The sequence below is a fragment of the Candoia aspera genome, chromosome 2 (genome assembly GCF_035149785.1).
Source record: "Candoia aspera isolate rCanAsp1 chromosome 2, rCanAsp1.hap2, whole genome shotgun sequence".
In the NCBI taxonomy this organism is placed as follows: Eukaryota; Metazoa; Chordata; class Lepidosauria; order Squamata; family Boidae; genus Candoia; species Candoia aspera.
In genome coordinates, this window is record NC_086154.1 from 126315514 (window position 1) to 126335855 (window position 20342).

The following is a 20342-nucleotide window of genomic DNA, read 5'->3' on the forward strand; positions in this document are numbered from 1 at the left end:
GTAGCTGCACGAGAAACAAAACAAAAACGACGGCTCAGGAGGAAGTAACCATCGCAGGCTCCAAACAGAGCATGGACTGGATTTCCGAGGAAAGTGGAAGGGATCAAAAAGAAAGGAATAGCACTGAAATGACATGGATTATGTGCAAAAGCTGGGTTGCAGTTAAACCTCAAAAAAACCAAGATTATGCCAATCAGCTTGATTGATAACTGGCAAATAGAGGAAGAAAACATAGAGGCGGTGACAGACTTTGTATTTCTAGGCGCAAAGATTATTGCAGATGCTGACTGCAGCCAGGAAATCAGAAGACTTTTAATTCTTGGGAGGAGAGCAATGACAAATCTCGATAAAATAGTCAAGAGCAGAGACACCACACTGACAACAAAGGTCCATATAGTTAAAGCAATGGTGTTCCCTGTAGTAACATATGGCTGCGAGAGCTGGACCATAAGGAAGGCTGAGCGAAGGAAGATCGATGCTTTTGAACTGTGGTGCTGGAGGAAAATTCTGAGAGTGCCTTGGACTGCAAGAAGATCAAACCAGTCCATCCTCCAGGAAATAAAGCCAAACTGCTCACTGGAGGGAATGATATTAAAGGCAAAACTGAAATACTTTGGCCACATAATGAGAAGACAGGACACCCTGGAGAAGATGCTGATGCTAGGGAGAGTGGAGGGCAAAAGGAAGAGGGGCTGACCAAGGGCAAGGTGGATGGATGATATTCTAGAGGCAACGGACTCGTCCCTGGGGGAGCCGGGGGTGACATCAACCAACAGGAAGCTCTGGCATGGGCTGGTCCATGAAGTCACGAAGAGTCAGAAGCGACTAAACGAATAAGCAACATGTTGTTCTTTCCCTCTCCTGCTATGCTGTTTTACACATTCATTTAATATGACTTTAAACTATTGTTATTACAGAAATAGAAAAAAAGTACACAACTGCTCTTTCCTTTCATGCATGCATGCATGCCTTCTAGTCAGTTTTTGACTCCTGGCAACTGCCTGGACTAATCCCTGCAGTTTTCTTGGCAAGGTTTTTTCAGAAGTGGTTTGCCCTTGCCTGCTTCCCAGGGCTGAGAGAGAGAGACTGGCCTAGGGTCCTGCAGCTGGCTTCGTGCCTAAGACGGGACTAGAACTCCCGGTCTCCTGGTTTCTAGCCTCTTAAGTAAGTAAACATTTGTTAAGTCTGCTGATTCAGTTGCTAACTGAGACATTTCAGGTCAACCAAACTTCTGAAAAAGTATTAGCATAATTCAACGTGGCAGGCAGCTAACTGCATTTCTACCTTAGCTATTTATAAATCACCCAGTAATTGCAATGGCAATTTATTACAAAATTGGATACTATATCAGCTCAGGGCAGGCACCAAATACTCAAGACTACAGTACAGCACTCCAACAAACCTGTTCAGTTCTAATTTCTCTTTGAAGACGAACACTTCTCTACTTTTCTTAAAGAAACACAGTGTTCTAATTCCTTTTTTTAATGGAGAAATGTAGATACATGTTCAACACAGGCTGTTTGAACTGAATTGATGTATTTGCCTTTTGTCCTGACCAGATGATAGGTGAGAGAGGGTGTGCTACGGCAGTTAAGGTGCTGAACTAGGAGCAGGGAGGCCCAGGTTCTAATCTACCCTCAGCCACAGAAGCCAACTGGGTGAGCCGTACGTATGCCATCTTGAGCTCCTGAATGGAAGACGAAATATAATTCAAATAATAAATGCAGCTAACACAGGAATACTCTTACACATTGGTGGGGGTTAGAAGTTGCCAATGCTTGAGCCATAATTGGAAAGAAAAATTCTACCTTCCTGTCTTATCCTCTTGAGTTCATTCTGGGCAAACAGGACTCCCATGGGATCAGTGCACCTAACTGAAAACTCACTTTTTAAAAAACAATTAATGACGTTCCCTATCTCATCCCTTCCTAGTTGTTTGTACAGGCAACTATGGACCAGGCTCAAATTATCCTACTTCGGACACATTATACAAAGATGTAGCTCTCTGGAAAACGCTCTAATGCTCAGTTATGGTGGCAATCAGGACACTAGTGGAAAAGCTGAAGGACCAGGTTAGGGACAGATTGCCACAGAGAAAATCTATCTATGTGGTTGCTGGGATTGAAAATGACTTGATGGCACATAATAAAAACAATACTTTTTGAAAAAATTGTGTCATGAAACAAAGTCAAAAGGGATTCTTCCCACTACCACTGTAAAAGTGTACAGTATCTACATTTGCTATACAGTATGACAATTATTTACTTTTCCAGGGGATATTATGTAGTTCAGCTTGGAATCTTTATACATGGAAATAAAAGGGCAGCAAATGGAGAAGATAGTTGATTTTCCAGCTGCAGCTGTGTATCAAGAAATTTCATTTTCTACTGCTGCTTCTAGGGGGAATGTGACATGGGGGAGGCTCTTTCCCAGGGGACAAATCAGAGCTTCCTATTGTTTTAGTATGACAACACCCATTCTATTCCACTTAAGAGGTGGTGTAGAAAAAGGAGGGAGATTTCCAGAAAGAGCTCAGGCATTTGGAACATAGCTCTAAATGTTTATAGTGCCAGCTTAAGATATTCTTGCTCCTCGAAACAAAGCCCAAATCCATTCTTCTCAGACACTTCAGAAATTTGTGCTGCACTTTTCAGTCATGAATTCACAACTTCAATATGTTGTCCTCTTCCCCATTCACAGGGCCAGCTGAATATGGTTTCACTCTGTAGCATAGTATGATTCAGAATTGCATATATTTTGATGCTTTTTATTTTAAAATTCCTTCTAAATCAGAATTCCTCAACCTGGTGTCCTCCACATGCATTATGAATCTCACATGGCTGCTGGCTGGGAATTTTGAGAGCTAGAATCTCAATATATCTGTTGGGCATGTGCATAAATATGGTATTTCATTCTGTGCATTTCTCTTTGAAGACACAGGAGAGTTAACTGGAGCATGTGCAGTGCAACCCATCAGCAACAGACCCATCAGAAGCTGGAAGAAGAAATAACAGTATATTTTCTTCCCTTAAGCTGGTTTTTATGGAAACCTCAGGAGTTTATGGGAACTTCAGGATTGAGAAGTTTCACAGACACTAACCTAAATGGGTCCTGCTGCACAATGCAGTTGAGTGATGTGGAGGAAGGAGGATTGAAAAGCTATCCAGCTGGCCAATCTGAAAATGTAAACATCAGTGCTCTGGCCACAGCCAGTACCTTACCACCTCTCCCCACCACCCACCGTCCCCATTTCTTCCTGCATTTTCTTGCACAATGAAGAAAATCCAAACTTTGGCAGATGCAGAAGAGCTGTTTCTCTGCCCCTGAAGAACAGGAGGGTGATAATATTAGGGCAACTGGCCATTTAGCTGAAGGGGGGAAATTCCAGCAGCTTAATGGTAGGACTAGAATTTTCCACTAATGGGAAGCTGTCCGACTCTGAAGCTGCAGGGGAAAAACTGCAAAACTGTCTTTGCAGCCTTCACTCTGCAGACAGAGCGAGTCACAAACCTTATCATTTCCTTTCTCAGCAAAGCTGGTTGTAGGACTCTATAATGTAGAGATTGTATTTACAGCAAAGATGTAAAGTACCAGACTGAGGAAAGAGGCTCTGCTTTACACAATTTAGGGGTATACAAGTCCCAATCCTCAGGAACAGATGGTATGTTTTGAAGGGCGCAAAAAGAAGCACGTCCTCTTCTTAACTCGTCCAAGAAGCCGAGTCTTTTTAGCCAGGTTCCCAAGTTGTTCCGGGCTTTCGTGGCAGGCGTCCATGCCCGCAGCCGTCTCGCCTTTTGGTTTTCCAGCGATTTAACGATTGGGAAAAAAAGAGTTGCTTGCTGCAGAGCAGTTACTCCGAAGCCCCTCTTTCGAGGGATTTGCGTAGCCCCGTCCTAATGCAATCTAGAAGAGAGAAATTACGAGACCACGTGCACCCAGGAACATTTTTCCGCTGGGCCGGAACTATCCACGTTGGTTTTCAAGGCCACCGGTACTCTGCTTTTGGGGACAGGATGCGGGGAGAGGAGGAAAAATCTCGTAGCGCCGACTAGAAGAAGGCGAGGATGAGTCTGAAGCACTTTCCCGGGCTCTTCTGGGGCGGTAAGGAGACGGCGTGGGGGACCGCTGCCCTTCTAGCGGCCGAGGGCCTCTTTTGCAGGCTTTCCTCGCGAAGGGAGAACGGAGTTTGCAGAGGCCCTGCCCCAGGCCTGAGCTTCCTCGTCTTTTAAAGAGGGAAAGCGAGCGTTGCCAGCTTGTGCGATCAGAAAATATGATTTTGTCCACCTCTGCCACCCTAGAAATCTAAGTAATATTGGCTAGATGGGCAAGACTGGTGGTGGTAATGCATTTGCATCCAGGAAACGGAACTAGTATTTGGCCTGTTAATTACATGCCTGTAAGATATTCAGTGATCCCAGGTAACAAAATATCTCAGCCATTTTCAACCCGGTGCCCTCCAGTTGTGTGAGGCAATTTGTAATCCATCACAACTGGAGGACACCTTTGGGGAAGGCTCAATAAACATACTTTTTGGTGTTAAAGGGAGACAAGGAATACATTCTGTGCATGAGGCTGGTGGGGACTGCTCATGTTGGCAGCGAGTCTTCATAGACTGTCCCCAACCAGATTTTAGGCAATGGAACTAAATTTCTTAATTTAGCAATGAGAATGGAGCAAATTGCTTGGGTACAGTTTTCTCTGGTACATTGACTCTGTGCTGTGAAGAAGCTAGGGGCTTGTAAAAGTCTTGTTCCTTGATAAGATCAGTAATGATGGATAAACTCCAAAAATTGTAGAAGCTGCTTACACTGTTCGCTTTTACTACTGCAGGCATTTTGGAGTGTGCTTGAGAGTGGAGCTAGGCAGAGATCTAGATCGAAGGGCAAAATGTGATTTGGAGCAAGTATGCACATAGCATCTTTTGGGAACTTCTTAAACCAAATACATCTTTGCCTGGGATCATATATCAGCTGCAAAGGGCAGCTGTAGGAGCCCAGGAAAAGATGCGGCTGTTTTAAGGTGTTCCTGACAAGTGCTGTGTGCCTTTCCATTTGTGCTTTGAATCTCATTGTGCCTTTTCAGTCCAGAAATTTGCACAGATACTGTATATTTGACAGTATCCTTTTGCACATGGTTTTGAGGTTTAACTGGGTTTGGGCAATGCTCAGTATGAACAGAGATGTGGAATACCTTGATTTATGTTGGAAAATCTTTACCCCTGTTTGTTTTTTAACTGGCACCTCTTGAGATGTTGTTGGCCAGATTTCACATTAAGTGGTTTGCTTAACTGTAGTTTATTCAATAAATTACAGTTGGCTGGGTTTGCATGATATGCTCAGCTTTTTTTAATTGTATGGCATAGCAGTTTGGTGTTTGAAGAAATCCTTGTGAGGTCCAGCAGCCAGATGTGTAGACTATTTAGCCGTGACAAGTCAGGTTGCCCGGGGTGCACCACGAGGAGGCTAGTCTACATTGCACCAAGTTGGGTTGAGAGAAAGTGACTGGCCCAAGGTCACCCAGCCACATTTCATGCCTAAGGTGGGACTAGAACTCACAGATTCCTGGTGTCTAGCCCAGAACCTTAACCACTAGACTAAACTGGCTTTCATATGCTCAGCTAAAAAGCAGAGTGAATAAACATACCGCATCATTTGAAATTGCACTTTGTAGTTTTCAGAGTCCCATGATTGCAAAATAATTCTGCACTGAGGCTTACAACCAAAACTGGGTAACCAGAAACCCTAAATAAGGTCTGTTTTGACTTCACGCAGTAATGTGAGCTATAAAATGGGGGCATACAATACTGAGTTTCTAGCTTTGCACATCAGACATATACAGCCTAAACAAGCAAAATAACAGCTGGAATCACACAACAGGTAAGTTAACACTGTAGTTTCTTTAAACGGATTTTTAACTTTAAAGATCTCCAAATCCTAAATGCCCTCTTGCTGATATTTTCCCTTCTATTTTACAGAGGATCCACTCTAGTAAACAATTAATAGGTCAAATTGATGATTTTAGGGAAAATGGCTGATTTGCTCCAATTGAACACTAGAGGCTAATCTTCAGACAAAACTCTGGGTTTTTTACTAATAGGAAATGTATTTTCTGAATCCTGTTTATTGTTTAGTATTTTATACGAACTTAGACAATTGTGGATTATGAATAAGCCATGGCTCAGTACAACAGATCAACCTCAAGCAGGCTTCTCTGAATGTAGAAAGCTGATCCCTTTCCTTTCTCCCATGCCCCCAAAGAAATAACATAACATTTGGGGCTGTGGTAGAAAAAGAGACTGAGGAAGGACACAATAGAGCTTGGTAGAGCTATGCATACAGTAGTGCTGAAAAAATGCAAATGCTTTCTCATAAAATTAATTGAACAAAAATTTGGGAGAAAGAAAATGGTTCAGCTTTTGGTAGAATGTGTAGGATATGTGAATAATACTTTGAAAAATTCGCAGATGAATTGAGAAAAGTGTCTTAGCACTTCCTAGTAGACCTAACTACTATCCCACCCGGTCAGGCAGAGAGGTCATGTTATGGACCCTGTCCATGAGGGACTGCCGATTGGCAGGGTCCAGGAGGAGGGCCTTCCCTGCCATGGCCCCCGCCCTTTGGAATAAGCTACCCCCGGAGGTAAAGCAGGCCCCCACTCTCCTGGCCTTCCGGAAGGGGGTTAAACCTGGTTATGCCGCCTTGCCTGGGGTGGGAGGGGGGATAGCCAATCATGGGGTGGTTGGCCCCCTGATGGGACCAATGATAACATCACTATTTCCCATCTTGAATTTTATATTATTTATTCTATATTGCTTATTTTATATTTTTACATATATTTATATTGATGTTATATTGTTTTAATGACATTTTATTCTTTTATTTCTAATTGTCTGTAAACCGCTCAGTCATCACTGTACAAGTTGGGCGGGGAGAAATATGGCAATATAAAATAAATAAATAACTATTGATATCTGACCTTGTAAGTAAATGCTTGAACTAATTTTGTCACTGATGTTAGTGGAATGATTCACATATACCTTTATTTTCAGGAAGGAGATGCTTTCTTCGGGTTCCACCTGCTTCATCTTGGGGTCTTTGGTATTGTAAGGAATCTGCAACTGTCATGAAACAGATCTCCCCGTCAGCAACTGAAGCAAAACATGCAATAGATGACTTGTTTTCTTCTGAGCAGCAATCTGTTATTTTGCAGTTTCTCAATTCAGCATCCGAAGAAGAACTTTCTGCTGTTAAATTAATGCAAGGAAAAAGGTCTTTTAATGTAATAGAGTATAGAAACAAGCATGGGCCATTTCAGGAATTACAGAGTTTACTGCAAGTGCCTTTTTTTCAGTATAAAACAGCCGTTAAAGTATGCAACTTTATTCTCAAACCTCTAGAAAAAGAAGAGAAAAAAACAAGCAGTCCCATGTCTGGGATGAAATGTATCCATCCTGCAATTAAAAGAAGCAGGTTGAAGGTATGATTTTCAGCAGGTCTCACTATTTTCCCTTCATCCTAATGTAGAGTTTACTTTTGTGTGGTTGGGAGTTATTCTTTCAACACAGCTGCCTTTCCAAAGTTTAATAATCAAATGTTGCTGTATGGTGTGACTCACTTTCAAGGGGAGAGGATAGTGGAGACTTGACAGGCAGCTAGCATAGAGATAACTGTTAGAAAAACCACTTGCGAAATTACTTTGCACTTTCAGGACTTGGCAACTGAGAAGAAGGGGGTTGGGCCAAGGTAGGAGTTACTTACCCTCTGTAAGTAACTCAGAGATGAATGGTGAATAAGCAGCCTTAAATTACAAATAGATACATTTTTAAAATGATGCCAGGGTGGAAGTGTCTGTTAAGAAAGTGTTAAAAGTCCTTGGCAGGCGCCTAAAACTAAAAGCAATTATTTTCCAAGCATGATTTTCACAGAGTTCTCTGTAGTAGGACTTGTTTAGATGGAGATAGATTACAAGAATTCCAGCAATTTAATTATTTTCAGTTTAGAACTGTTGTGACTCTGTATGTTAGGGGCAGAGACTTTCTGATTTTCCAGTGGCCTTTCTGTGATCTGGTGAGGGAGTCTCTTCAGTGATTTTTAGGAAAACATAGGTGGTTGGTTACTAGCAACCTTCTCAATCTTTCTCAATTTGGAAGTAATTATTTTAGAAAGGAAGGCATGGCCCACAATTAAGAGCAGGACTGTGGAAAAGAAACCTGGGGCTGGGCTGATTCACAGGTGGAGAAATACATGGGCTGTCCAGGGGAGCTACCTAGGCAAGGCATGGGATTCTGAAGGTTCTTTTCAGGCATCCTAGTCCCCAAACAGACCTGTTTTAGGACCATGGAAATCTGGCAAGGGTGTAAACCAAGCTACTTTATGGGCCTATTATTGTCAGCATAACGTAATGCGAATGTATTGCCTGCTAACACTCCCAGTTTTCGTTGGCCTGTTTGTAAAATAACACATAACACTATTAAGTCCTTGAGATTATAAGTCAGTAAACACCGGAATGCATACCAGATTTACAGTATTCTTCAGTTAAGAGTATCAGGTTTAAGAAGAATTGAGGATTAGATGTTCCTCTACCTTCCTCACCTGTATATGGCTTTTTGAATCTTAGATTGTTTGGCAAAATTACATGAAATGGTAGGAATTCAAAGAGCCACTCTAGAAGGACTGAACCTACTTTAATAAACTTAAGTATGCCTGGTGTTTTTAGGCCTTTTCAGTAGATCCTTCTGCCCTAACACAAACTAATATTTAAATTTCAATTCCAAAAACAGCTTATTTGATATAGGCCAGTTGTTTGAAGTATGAGCAAAAGTTCCTCAAATGTGCAGTATAGTATCTTAGATCCTGTGTCCTGGGTCACATTATGGCAGGCTTTTCTACCTAGGCCTTTTGGCTGGGAATTGTGGGAGTGGTACTTCCAGTTCTGGAGTGCCTAAGTTCAGGGGGCCTATATCGAAAGTGGTGTGCCAAGTAGGGTGGCTAAATAAATACATTTGATGTTCATGCATGGAAGTGTTCTCAACCACCTGAGTTCATGAGTAACAGGCCTTTAGTATTAAAAACCATCCTGTCTTTGTGTTTTAAAAAATCCAAATAAACGTATGCTCATACTAGAATTCTGTAGCTATGTTCTAGAGCAATTTCATGTTCTCTAACAAGTGGAGGAAATCTCTTTACTTGCACCAGGAAAACTGTGTTTGTAAATACTTAAGTACTGATAACTCTTCCATTTTCCCTTTCAGACTGCTAATAGTATTGTATCTATCATTTTTGGCATGCAAAAAATTTCATGGGCTCACGTTAATAGAGAATTGGTTGTGCAGAATTGGCATTTGGAAATCTATAGAAGTAAGGAAGAAACATTCACACCAGCAATGTACTTTAGTACGGTAAGTCATCTTATGTTGCCTTGGTGGGCATATTTTTCCGTAAAGCGTATTCATTCTTGAAGTTTTATGGTTTTAAAGCAGCTACGTGGTGTGTGTGTGTGTTATGTCACACATCATGCTAACTCATGATGTTAGTTTTGCCATAGCCACCCATAGTCTTATGGAGTTGGCCTCAAATAAACAGTATCATGGGTGAAGGTCTTCTGTTAAGCCCTGTATCATGATGTTAGTCTGCTGTCTGTGCAGGGAATGGTGGAAAGATAATTCTAAAAATGGAGAAGAGCCTGGAAACATGATTGAAAAGTGCAGGATGATTTGGGGAGTAAGCACTCCATGTTTGTGCAGCAGGAAGCTGGAATGGCTGGCTCCCTTGCTGTCTCATTTTACAGGGACATGAGTAATCTGTTGAGGGTAACAAGGGGGAATTACTGCTTCCCACCTCACCTTGCACAGATCAGCTTCAGGCACTACTGGGTTTTCTGGAATTGGAATTTGGAAGCACAGTGCAGCCAAAACGAAGTGTGTGGGCAGGCATTCCACCTCAGGCATTTGTCAGCATGCCCCTCAACTGAGATAGGCTTCAGGATGGAACTTGTGGGTGGAATAGGTCCCTGAGGTTAATGTATTGTATTTGGGGGGGGGGGGGGTTTGTTGATTTTTGTCACTTTTAAGATGGTTTTAGTCCAGGCTGTCTGTGTTTTATCTCTCTTTATGGATTTTTTTGGTTTTGTATGCAAGCCAGAGTTCATTGGAGTTGGGCAGCTATAACAAATGTAAATAAATAAATAGTGCTTTTGTCAAGACCCCAGGGCCTGGATGGCCTAATCTGGCCACCTAGAGCTTCCCAGACTGTTTCCCAACCAGTGAATAACCTTTGGAGTAGACAGCGTCTTGCCCTCTGGATGTATTGAACTATAATTCCCACAACAACTCTTGCTGTTTGCCACACAGGCTTGGAAAGATGGCAGTTGAACACATCTGAAAGGCAACAGGTTGCCCCCCTCTAATCTATAGGGTGTAGATAAAAAGGTTTTGGGCTTATGATTGAGCTGTGCAGAGAACTCAGAGATTGAAACAATGCTGTTTCAGCGCTTGAGCTGGCATCAGACTACTGTATAGGTGTGTGACTGCTAAGGCTGCTATCCTTATGGTGACCAGATTTTCTTGGGAAAAATAAAGGTCAAACCTGAAAAAGAGGCAAATCTGAAAGCGGTACATTGGGATTTTTAAAAAAATGTTTACATTTATAACTTAACAAAGGAAAATTCAAGAGCAAAACCAAAATAAATAAATAATTAAATTAAATAAATCTGAGAGACAGCTTTCTGAAAGGACTGCCCTTTATAATAAAGGATGTATGGTCACTGTAGCTATACTTGATCATTTGATTTCAATATAAACGCTCATAAATTGGGAAAATGAGGAGTTAGTCCCAAGTAGTTCTAATAATCCCATGGGGATGGAGTATACGTGTCACTACTTTGCCACTTTTCTTTCTCCATCTGTATCGCCCACCTCTGTTCTCGAGGGTACCGTAGCTTTTTGCAGGGACATGCACAAAAATAGCCTCCAACATGTTCAGCTAGTGAAAGTCTGCCAGATCTGTAGCCCACTTTTGAGTAGAGTGTTCCCATCTAGAGGAAGTTTTTGATGGACTGAACCCATTCTGTATCGAGTTACATAATGAGTTTATATGCTTATATATTCAAAGATGTTATTAAGGTGAAGTTCAAAATAATTTCATTGTATATTTTTGTAAAATCATTACTTTCTGGAGGTTACCTGGGGAATGTATATATAATTTCTCATAGATTAATAGAACAAATGCCTTAGGATTTGTGGTGCTGCATTCTTCAAGTCTGATAAAATTGACTCATACTTGTTTTTTTCAGGTATCTACTATAATATCTAAGATGCCTGAAGCAGACTTTTATGTTTTGGAAAAAATTGGACTTCCTCCCACACATGCTGCCTTGTTTCCAGTAACATTGCATCTTCGTATAATGGAAGCTGTACTTTATGCATTATTACAAAAAAGATTTGGAGAGGATGGACAACACAAAGTACTAAGCATGGCCCGAAATGCTGTGGGCAGATATTTTGGACTGATGTTAGGAGATGTACGAATTAGTGGAATAGACCTTGTAAAACAGTTTCTGCTGGGCTCTATTACACAAACATCCCGTGTGAGCTTTGCAGACAACTTAGCTAGTAGACATATGCATATAGTGTCAGGTAACATATGGAAAAGAGAGGAGGAACTGTGTGATTCATTATTGCAGGCAATAGCTTTTTATGAGCTTCTGATATTAAACACCAATGAAATTTCTTAAGAATTAAATAAATTCATGATTGTGCAACTTCTGGATTGTACATTAGATCTTTGACATTCGATGTAACAGTTACTGTGTAAAGTAACAAAAAAATGAGCAACTTGTTAAATGTTTCAAACCCATTGTTGGCGATCACTCATAGCTGAGTAAGATTATCTTCCAGGATTAAAACCTTAACAGTGGATCCGTAAGCGGCTATAAAGGCCAATTCTGGATCCACATAGCCTCCCACAATGCGGGCATAAATTTCCAGGTGGAAGATGGTCACAATGAGGATTTGCTTGACGTGCCTTCCTCTTAGCTCGCTTCTCCCTTTCACCCTGTACTCGTGCTTCTTCAAAGTCTGTGGCACCTTTAATAAGGGCTGATCTCCAATTTAAACGCTCATGAGTTAGGACTTCCTAGTTCTCAGTGCTGATATTAAAATTAGCTTTGAGAACGTCTTTGAATCTCTTCTGCTGTCCACCAATATTGTTTTCCGTTCTTAAGTTGGAAGTAACGTAGCTGCTTTGGAAGACGACCAGGCATTTGAACAACATGGCCAGTCCAGCGAAGTTGATGTTGGATGATCATCATCTCAACGCAGGTGGTCTTCGCTTCTTCCCTAACATTAGTCTGCCTATCTTCCCAAGTAATTTGCAGTATTTTACAGAGGCAGCGTTGATGGAATCTTTCAAGAAGTTGGAGGTGGTGTTTGTAGAAAGTCCAGGTTTCACAGGTGTACAATAGGGTTGGTAGTACAATGGCTTTGTAAACAAGCATTTTGGTCTCCCTGCGGATGTCCTGATCCTCAAACACTCTACACTTCATTTGGGAGAAAGCTACACTGGCAGAGCTTAGGGATGCTGAATTTCAATGTCAATATCAGTTTTTATAGATAGATGGCTGCCAAGATAAGGAAAGTGGTTGACATTTGCCAGTGACACACCTTCAAGTTGAATTAATGTGCTGTGGAGGGATTAGTTCAAACTTGCTGGTAAAGCACTTTGGTTTTTTTAATGTTAAGTGAGAGGCTGAGCTTATTGCATGCTTCTGCAAAGATGTTTAGGATAGTTTGAAGATCTTCTTCTGTGAGCAGGCAGAAGATCATCTTTCAAACCCATAATATATGTCTGGTACAGGATGTTAAGTGCTTAACTCAACTGCATGTTTCCAAGAGTCTTTTACATAAGAATGGTTCTAACGGTTATTTTTTGGATTGGCCAACTTGCAACAGACTTCAGGAATTACCAAGTATGGAAATATTATTTTCTTTACTATAAGCAATCTTCATTATTGTTAGGGTTAAAAGAACTATCAGGAACAAGGAAATTACCTAGGGAAAAATAAGGAGTAGAGCCAAAAGTTTGTATTTTTACAACACAAAATCACTGCATAAAAAGTTATACCCCTCCTTTCATATATTTTATTTTATTGTATCGACAGAAACTTAAAAAAAAAACAAGCATTGGTACAATAACACACAGTATAAAGAGATTTACAGAAACCCAGATAAATATTACAACATAGCTGTAAAGAGCTGTTAATGTAACAAAGGGATTTACAAAATTCATTATTTTCCCTAGTAGACTTTTCCTGCTAGAGACAAATATACAGGTCTGCACATTCGTACATGCATGCACACACACCAACCAATTCAATCTAAAGAAGGGTAATTGTTGAGAATCAACATTCGGTTAATCTGGATCTACTGATAACAAACATTTTAACAGCAGAAAACCACATCTTTTTCAAGTCAATCCAGTTGATTTAGTGATAAGCTTAAAGATTTTTTTAAGCATCTATCTGAATTGATCTACTGTAACACAAATTAAAAGCTGATCTGGAATGTGGAAAGCAACTAGTTGGTGTATCTGCATCCTTCATAAATAAAAATTCAAAATATAATTGTTTTGAATATACATTTATATTTACAATGTTATTCTTGGCCACCTTTTTAAGGAAAGTCAGTTGCCAGGCTGTTCACAATTTCTTTGGGAAGATGAATCCCTTCCAGATAGTGAAGAAACCTGTTTGAAAAAAAAAGGCAGAAAGTTAGATTAAATTAAGTATGCTTCAGATGAAAACAGCTAGTTGATTGTTTTTAACCAGAATATTTTATGTCTTTTGTCTTTTGTTTGTAACTCATATATATACTTACACTGTATTCCAACACACCTGAAATGAGCAGTTACGGATTGCTTACCTTCTTTTTGTCTTCCCCTGTTCTTTCTGTTTCTCTGATTTACAAATGTTGCGAAGAATAGGCATATATTCCATTACACTGGCTTGTCTGCTATTAAGACTTAAAGGAGTACTGGAAAACACAGTTTTGATCATTTCTATCCTCTTCTGTGCATTATAGTGAATACTGTAAAAGAAAAGTGCATAATATTTTCTATCATGGTTATATTTTTATAAGTGAATATATACTGAATATTGCTGAATTAACACCTTAAGTTTCCTAACCTTCTCCTAGTAGTATCCCTGAGCAGAGTTCTACTCTACATGAAAGCTGGAATATACTTAAAAAAAACAAACAAAAAAAAAACTCTCAGGAATCATGTAATAAGCAGAGATTAAGACTGGATATTAAATATAAAAGACATACAAATGAATTATGCTAAATCCTCCATTCTCATTTTACTACTTCTAGCCTCTGTCTCAGTTGGGTGAATTATAGTACAAAGAGCAGCAGCTTGGGCAAGGGTAAATTTTTCCTCACAGAGTTTAAGTTTATTTGCAAAGTACTTTTGTTGATAAAACTGCTCTCTTCCACCTCAGAAATTAGTATGCCCATGCTAGAGTCTCTGCCTTTGGCGTCTTCAGTTTCAAACTCAATTTCTCCTAACAAGTGAAACTGTTAATACCCAGGCCTTAATCAAAATAATAATATAAGGTTTTAATATTACAATTTGCTACTCCAGAGCGTTTATGGAGTTTTGCACAAGTCTTCATATCCAACTCTAGAGGCAAGCTGTTAATTGCAACATTAAAATAGAAGTGAAAACTCTGTTCCCCCTAGCACTTCTGATTTACAGGTGAAGGACACCCTTTTCCCATTTCGTTCTGTAAAACCTTAGAAATATTTTGAATTTACCTGGAATTAGCTGCTGACTGGCCAAAATATAAATCAGCTCGTTCTTTTGGAACATGGAGAGTGAGCTCTTCACGTTCTTTCTTCCCAAGAGGTTTACCACAGTTCAAGCAACTTTCCATGACTTTTGAAGTGTTCTTGGAGCATTTATTGAAATTTAATGCTTCCACTGTTGCTTTCAATTCACTAGAGCTTTGAGAGCTCCACCAGTCGGTGTACTCCACACTAAATTCATCAGACAGACCATTTTTTATTTTCCCCTTAGTCCAAATAAATTCCTCGTATTTACCAGGCTGCTCCGATACCTGTGTCGGCCCAGTGAAACAACAGTCCAAGAAAGACATATTGTCCAGAAATTCAGTTAAGGAATCTAAACACTGGAAGACAAGTACAGAATCCTTTGTGTTGGCCGACATTCCACTTTTCAGTGACGCTGACGCTGTGCCAACACTCATAGGTTCCACCGTGCCCTTTCCTTTTAAGCGTGAACTGGTTGTGTCAGGTAGCAATGTAACAAACCCAGAATAATTTAATTCACTTTCAAATAAATCACTGTCTTCCAATACAGCAATTATTTTCTGGCACCTTGATCGTTTAGCCTTCTTCACAGGAGGAGCTTCCTCCAAGTAATCCGTATCAACGCATGTACTATTTGAAGACTTTTCTGCAACAAAGCTACATGCGGGGCTAGCTATTTTGATTGCTTCTGGAATTACATTAAGTGGCAAAGATGACATGATTTCAAGGTTGTTATAAATGAAGTCTGTACTCCTCATCTGGAATTCTGTGAGCAGATGTATCAGCTTATTCCAGTCTTCTTTTGTTCTGATTTCATGCTGTAGAGAAATAAACTAATGATTTTTCATTAACAGATTTGGAGCCTACTTGATCCCAAAGGCTGTCTTTAACCATGCAAGAAATAGTTAATAAAATCACATACATGAAATCTATAGGAAAGGGATATTTGTGTTTTTTAAAGAGTAATTTTCTAAATGTCTATAATTTCTGTCTTTTAAATCACACTTTTGTTCATATGAATGTTCTAATGTTACTTTTTTCAACTACTTTACTTAGATAGAACTAATTTCAGAAGGTCCAATGGTTTGAAAAAGGCACACTGTTCTAGATTTGATTTAAGTCTGTAAAAACTCATTGCACATATTTTTACCTTTAAGTTTCTAAGAGTGTTTTCGTTACCTGCATACTTTTTGCCCAAGAAATTGTGTTATCCTGCATCAAATTCAAATTCTGTAAATGCATAAAAATGCTGATTTGGTCTTGTGAGGTGGGGGGAAGAAAGCTAGTGGGTCAGAGAGGGAATTGTCTTTTAGGACTGGAGCCCTGACTCAAACCACTCTCCCCTGTAAGTGCAGAGAGATTATTAGCAGTTCAGCAATAGCACTAAAGTCTGAACTCATATATAGCATCTTTGGGGGGTGCGGGTAGGGGGGAACCCAGAAGAGCTGCAATTCCTGGAAAAGTCCAGTGAGGCTCCCTTGTTCACTGACTATGCAGCAATACAGCTGAGGGAAAACAAAGCCAAGGGCAAAGGGGAGGAGAATGGATGATATTCCTGGACAGCAGCATTTCATGCTGCAACATTTGGCTGAAGGTTCATTTCTCGTTAAACACTTTAGTAAATATACCTTAAGAAATGAGAGCAAATCTTCTGAAGGCAAAAATATGTTCTTAAGTCCAAGCAGATTTTCAATGCAGCCAGTACTACATTTTGGAATAGTCTCAGGAACAGGTTTCCTTGACTTCAAGCTAGTTGATTCTTTGATGGAAGCATTCTGTTCTATGCCATTTATCTCTGTCCCTTTCCCTACACAAGAGTTTTAAAAGTTTAAGAGTGTTAGGCTATGGCATCCGGATATATACATCAATATATGTAAGTATTGTATCTAGACAGACACATGCAGTGTAAGGTTTTTAGCAGAGACTTTTTAAATAATACTGATACTAATTCTTTTTAATACTGATATTACTGGTATTAAAGCTTTTTAATATTGACATTAATTTTTATTTGAGTATTTCCCACATTAATAAAGCAAGTTTTTCCTGGTCAGCTTTAAAAATCACACTTTAAAATGTTTTAATTAAGTAATTAATTAAATTAATAAAATAGCATCTAAACTGTAAAAGTAGAGAATAATTAGTTTAAAAATTCCATTGCGGCATAGTAATGTTATTCTCCAAAAATGCTGTAACTAAGGTTTCTTGTTGCGACTTCATTCTATTTGCCCATTTCTTGCATTCATCTTCTTCCGTACAATGGAAGGTATTCTAGAAGATGCTTTCAGTTTCTATGGGTTGAGTGTTCTTATTGCCTGAAGTGAATGGACAGCATATTCTGCAGCATGGCCAACATTCTCCTGCACTTGTGCAGATGGGAAGAAAGAGAAGGCACTGGGGACATTGTAGGGGAGGCTGGTTGGATACGCCACACTGGGACACTGGTGACTAAGGGGAGGGAGGGAAATAAGGGCACTGTGATGACTGGGCACAGGCACGATGGTAAGATATGCTGTACTTGCAGCTGTGAAGGGAGAGTGGGTAACTGGCATCAGTTACTTATCCCATCCTGATTTTGTCTTGTCTCCAATGTGGAGCAACCCAATGTTTTAGGCTTTATTCCTGCTGAAGCTTGGCTAGTCCAGAGCAGTTCAGAACTTCTGATGGTCTGTTCTGAGTTTAAAACCAAACAAAATTTCCATTTTGTATGTACCTCTCGTTTCAAAGATAAAGGGACTAGTATTACATTAGTTAACAAAGTAGTGCTTTGTAAAGGCAACAATTATTGCCTTAAGGATTAAGAATGGCAGGTACTGATGTAGAGCACGGATATATAACAGATGGACGAGCAGCTCTGAAAAAATGGGTGGCACCAAAGATGCAAAAAGAAGTCAGAGTAAACTGTAAAATTTAGAATCAAGTTTGCAGCTGACATCGGGTTAAGACACTGACGGTTCATGGGTAAGCTGCAAACATTCCTACCGCTCAAAATTGCAGAGAATAGAAAGCCACCAATTTACTTAATCCCAAAATAGACTGATGATACTACATCAGAGTGAACTAGAAGATGGGCCATTCTCTAGTTAGGAGATGCATCTCTTCCCAGTTTTGACCTCCTGCTTTCAGAAAACTATTCTGGGGACCGTTCCAGAAGGAGCCACTTCAAAGCAACTGGAAGGGGCTGGATGCGTTGCAGGCGTTACAGGATGCCTACTAATAATGTTCTGTCTCTGCTACCAAATTACTACTAGATCTGTAATCATATAGTCAGGGTACGTTCATCCACCCCACACCAAGAAGAATCTGGCCCTCAGATTCGCCCCTGTCAACAGTGTGGTGTGGATCCCGTTATTTCATACTAGGATTTTACCCCTCCAGTTTTGTCATATATCAGAAATTCCATCCTATATTCACATTCCCACATTCCTGCAAGCTTCATTCTATTCCCTGATCTCTGCTTCTTCTCATAATCTATTTAGAAGCCAACACAATAACTCATGTCTTACATATCCACTTTGTACTGCAACTTGATACTATAAACATGTTTAAACATAAAAGTCTAAACACTGTCTTCAAAGGAATAACTGGAAATTCTTGTGTATGTTTCATTCAGTATTTTAAATGAGTTGTAATTACGATAGGCTGCCATACCTTTTTCTTTCAAGTAGCCACCACCACTCTGAACCCAGAATTGTAAGTGTAGAATACTCTGCCTGATGTCACAGTTATTCACAGTTAACAAGGCAGCAAAGTCTCTGATGTCAGTTCTTAAGTTCTCGGCCAAACACAGAACTTGGAGATAGCTAGCCACGTTTATCTAAATATAAAGAGATTTAAAAATTAACAATACTTACCTTTAGTAAACATATCAAAGCATGCTCTTCTGCAAGACTAGAAACTATATTTATTTGCTAGTGTTGTCAAAAGTAGGTAGTTATTGGCCAGATTAGAACGTGTGATGTTAGATGTTCATTTCCAGAATATGTTTCAATAATTAATTCTGTTATGCGATGCATTGTTTTTAAAGCCTTACACAGTTATTATGCAACAGAAAGCATTCACTGTACATTATAACTAAGAATGAGAACATATTTTATGGTATGTAGAGAGCTGAACACTACAACGTAGATAGAGAAAAGCTCGTTCCACAGCACAAAAGCTGGTTTTCATCTGAGAACCAACCTGAAAAGACTTTTAAAGCAGGTGAGTATTATTTTTGTTTGGCTTGAGGACCACACTGGGCTTTGAGCTGCCAGTTGAAGGCTGCCTATAAATGTGTTCTGTAATGCCTGTCTTTTTTTTATATCTGTTGTATTAGATAATTATGCAATTCTGTACTTCCAACATTAAAAAAAAAAAACCTTGGCAGTGTGGAAAGCTGGAAGACAGAGCACCCTGACCCAAAGATAGATGCCAGGATCGGGAAGCAACAGAGGGAAATACACCAGGGAAGATGAAAGGATATGATGTGGGATTGGGGAAGCCAGTGCAGGGCAAAGAGGGAAAATGACAGGAAAAAGATAATTGCCAAGAACCATATAGGGATGGGAAGAGTCTTGTAGTGTGTGGCTTAGGAGAGGACAGAAGGTCTGGCAACTGCCCTTTTTGCTTTCCTGTTTTAAAGCAATTACTCTACTCTACTATGGGAAAATTAGATTTCTGGGGAGGGGTATGCCTTAACCATACAGACACAGACTCATATAAAAATAGTCTATAATGTCTTTCTGCACATTAATGAAATGAAGTCCTTTTGGTGGATGATACTATTCTCTGTGTAATGTCATAAAATGGTTAAATTAAACTGTAATTACAGTTCTAGCCTGACACAGTTTTATCATACTAAGAAACTGTAATCTGCATTTTTGGAATTCCAGAATTGAAAAGCTTACCAAAGAAGGTACACTGAAAGTGATTTGCTCAAAGCAGCCGTCAAATGTTTCACCAAACAATGGATCTACACAGAAGATTCATAACAAAGGCTTTTAACATTTTATCATACAGAATGATTTTTCCTTTTATAAGATAGATAGGGAAACATTTGAAAGGCAATATTAAAATATCTCCTTTGTAGCGGTTATGTAGAAATACTCAGCAAGTTTGAAAGGAGAGCACTGAACTTACTAGAAGTATTACTTTATCTGGATTATTATCAATATGACTGAGGTTACTTCTTGGTTATGCTGAAGACAAAGTACAAAAAGGAAACAAAATTCAATGTAAAATATTACTATTATAACAAGAACAGAGGTACCCAATAAATGGAAAAAAATATAAGGCCCACTGGATGGTTTATATCTGGACCAGGTTGTAAATGGTAAAATAGGATACACAGAAATGTTGGGCCCTTTGAGTGCATGCTTGCCAGCACAAATACGTTTTCCTCATAAAATCTTTTCACTCAAATCTTCTCCATGTGGACATACGTATAGAAAGAGAATACCCTCCTTTACCATACTTGTTCACATGGCCACATGGACACCCAAGTTCCCCTGCAGGCACAATACAAATTCTTTTCTCTCTC

At 39.7% G+C, this 20342-nt stretch overlaps 2 protein-coding genes across 3 annotated transcripts in view; one reads left to right on the forward strand and one right to left on the reverse strand.

Moving 5' to 3' along the window:
• Window positions 1-4008: 4008 nt before the first annotated feature.
• TEFM (transcription elongation factor, mitochondrial) lies at window positions 4009-11757 on the forward strand. 2 transcript variants are annotated; one of them, XM_063293567.1, is made up of 4 exons: window positions 4009-4101; window positions 7049-7476; window positions 9251-9397; window positions 11290-11757. In XM_063293567.1, exons 1-4 carry the CDS (start codon window positions 4065-4067, stop codon window positions 11728-11730), a joined length of 1053 nt encoding a protein of 350 aa, XP_063149637.1. In that variant the 5' UTR covers window positions 4009-4064; the 3' UTR covers window positions 11731-11757. The 2 variants fall into 2 exon arrangements, with proteins under 2 accessions (XP_063149637.1, XP_063149638.1); XM_063293568.1 differs by having other exon boundaries at window positions 4016-4101; window positions 7397-7476.
• A 1361-nt stretch (window positions 11758-13118) lies between these two features.
• Window positions 13119-20342, reverse strand: part of ATAD5 (ATPase family AAA domain containing 5) — a 28621-nt gene continuing 21397 nt past the window's right edge. The window contains exons 18-23 of the mRNA XM_063293569.1: window positions 19711-19775; window positions 18473-18638; window positions 16453-16631; window positions 14810-15642; window positions 13916-14080; window positions 13119-13739 (exon numbers count right to left, since the gene is read on the reverse strand). Coding sequence (XP_063149639.1) covers window positions 13667-13739; window positions 13916-14080; window positions 14810-15642; window positions 16453-16631; window positions 18473-18638; window positions 19711-19775 — 1481 coding nt within the window. The 3' untranslated portion in view covers window positions 13119-13666. The remainder of the gene's footprint in view (window positions 13740-13915; window positions 14081-14809; window positions 15643-16452; window positions 16632-18472; window positions 18639-19710; window positions 19776-20342) is intronic.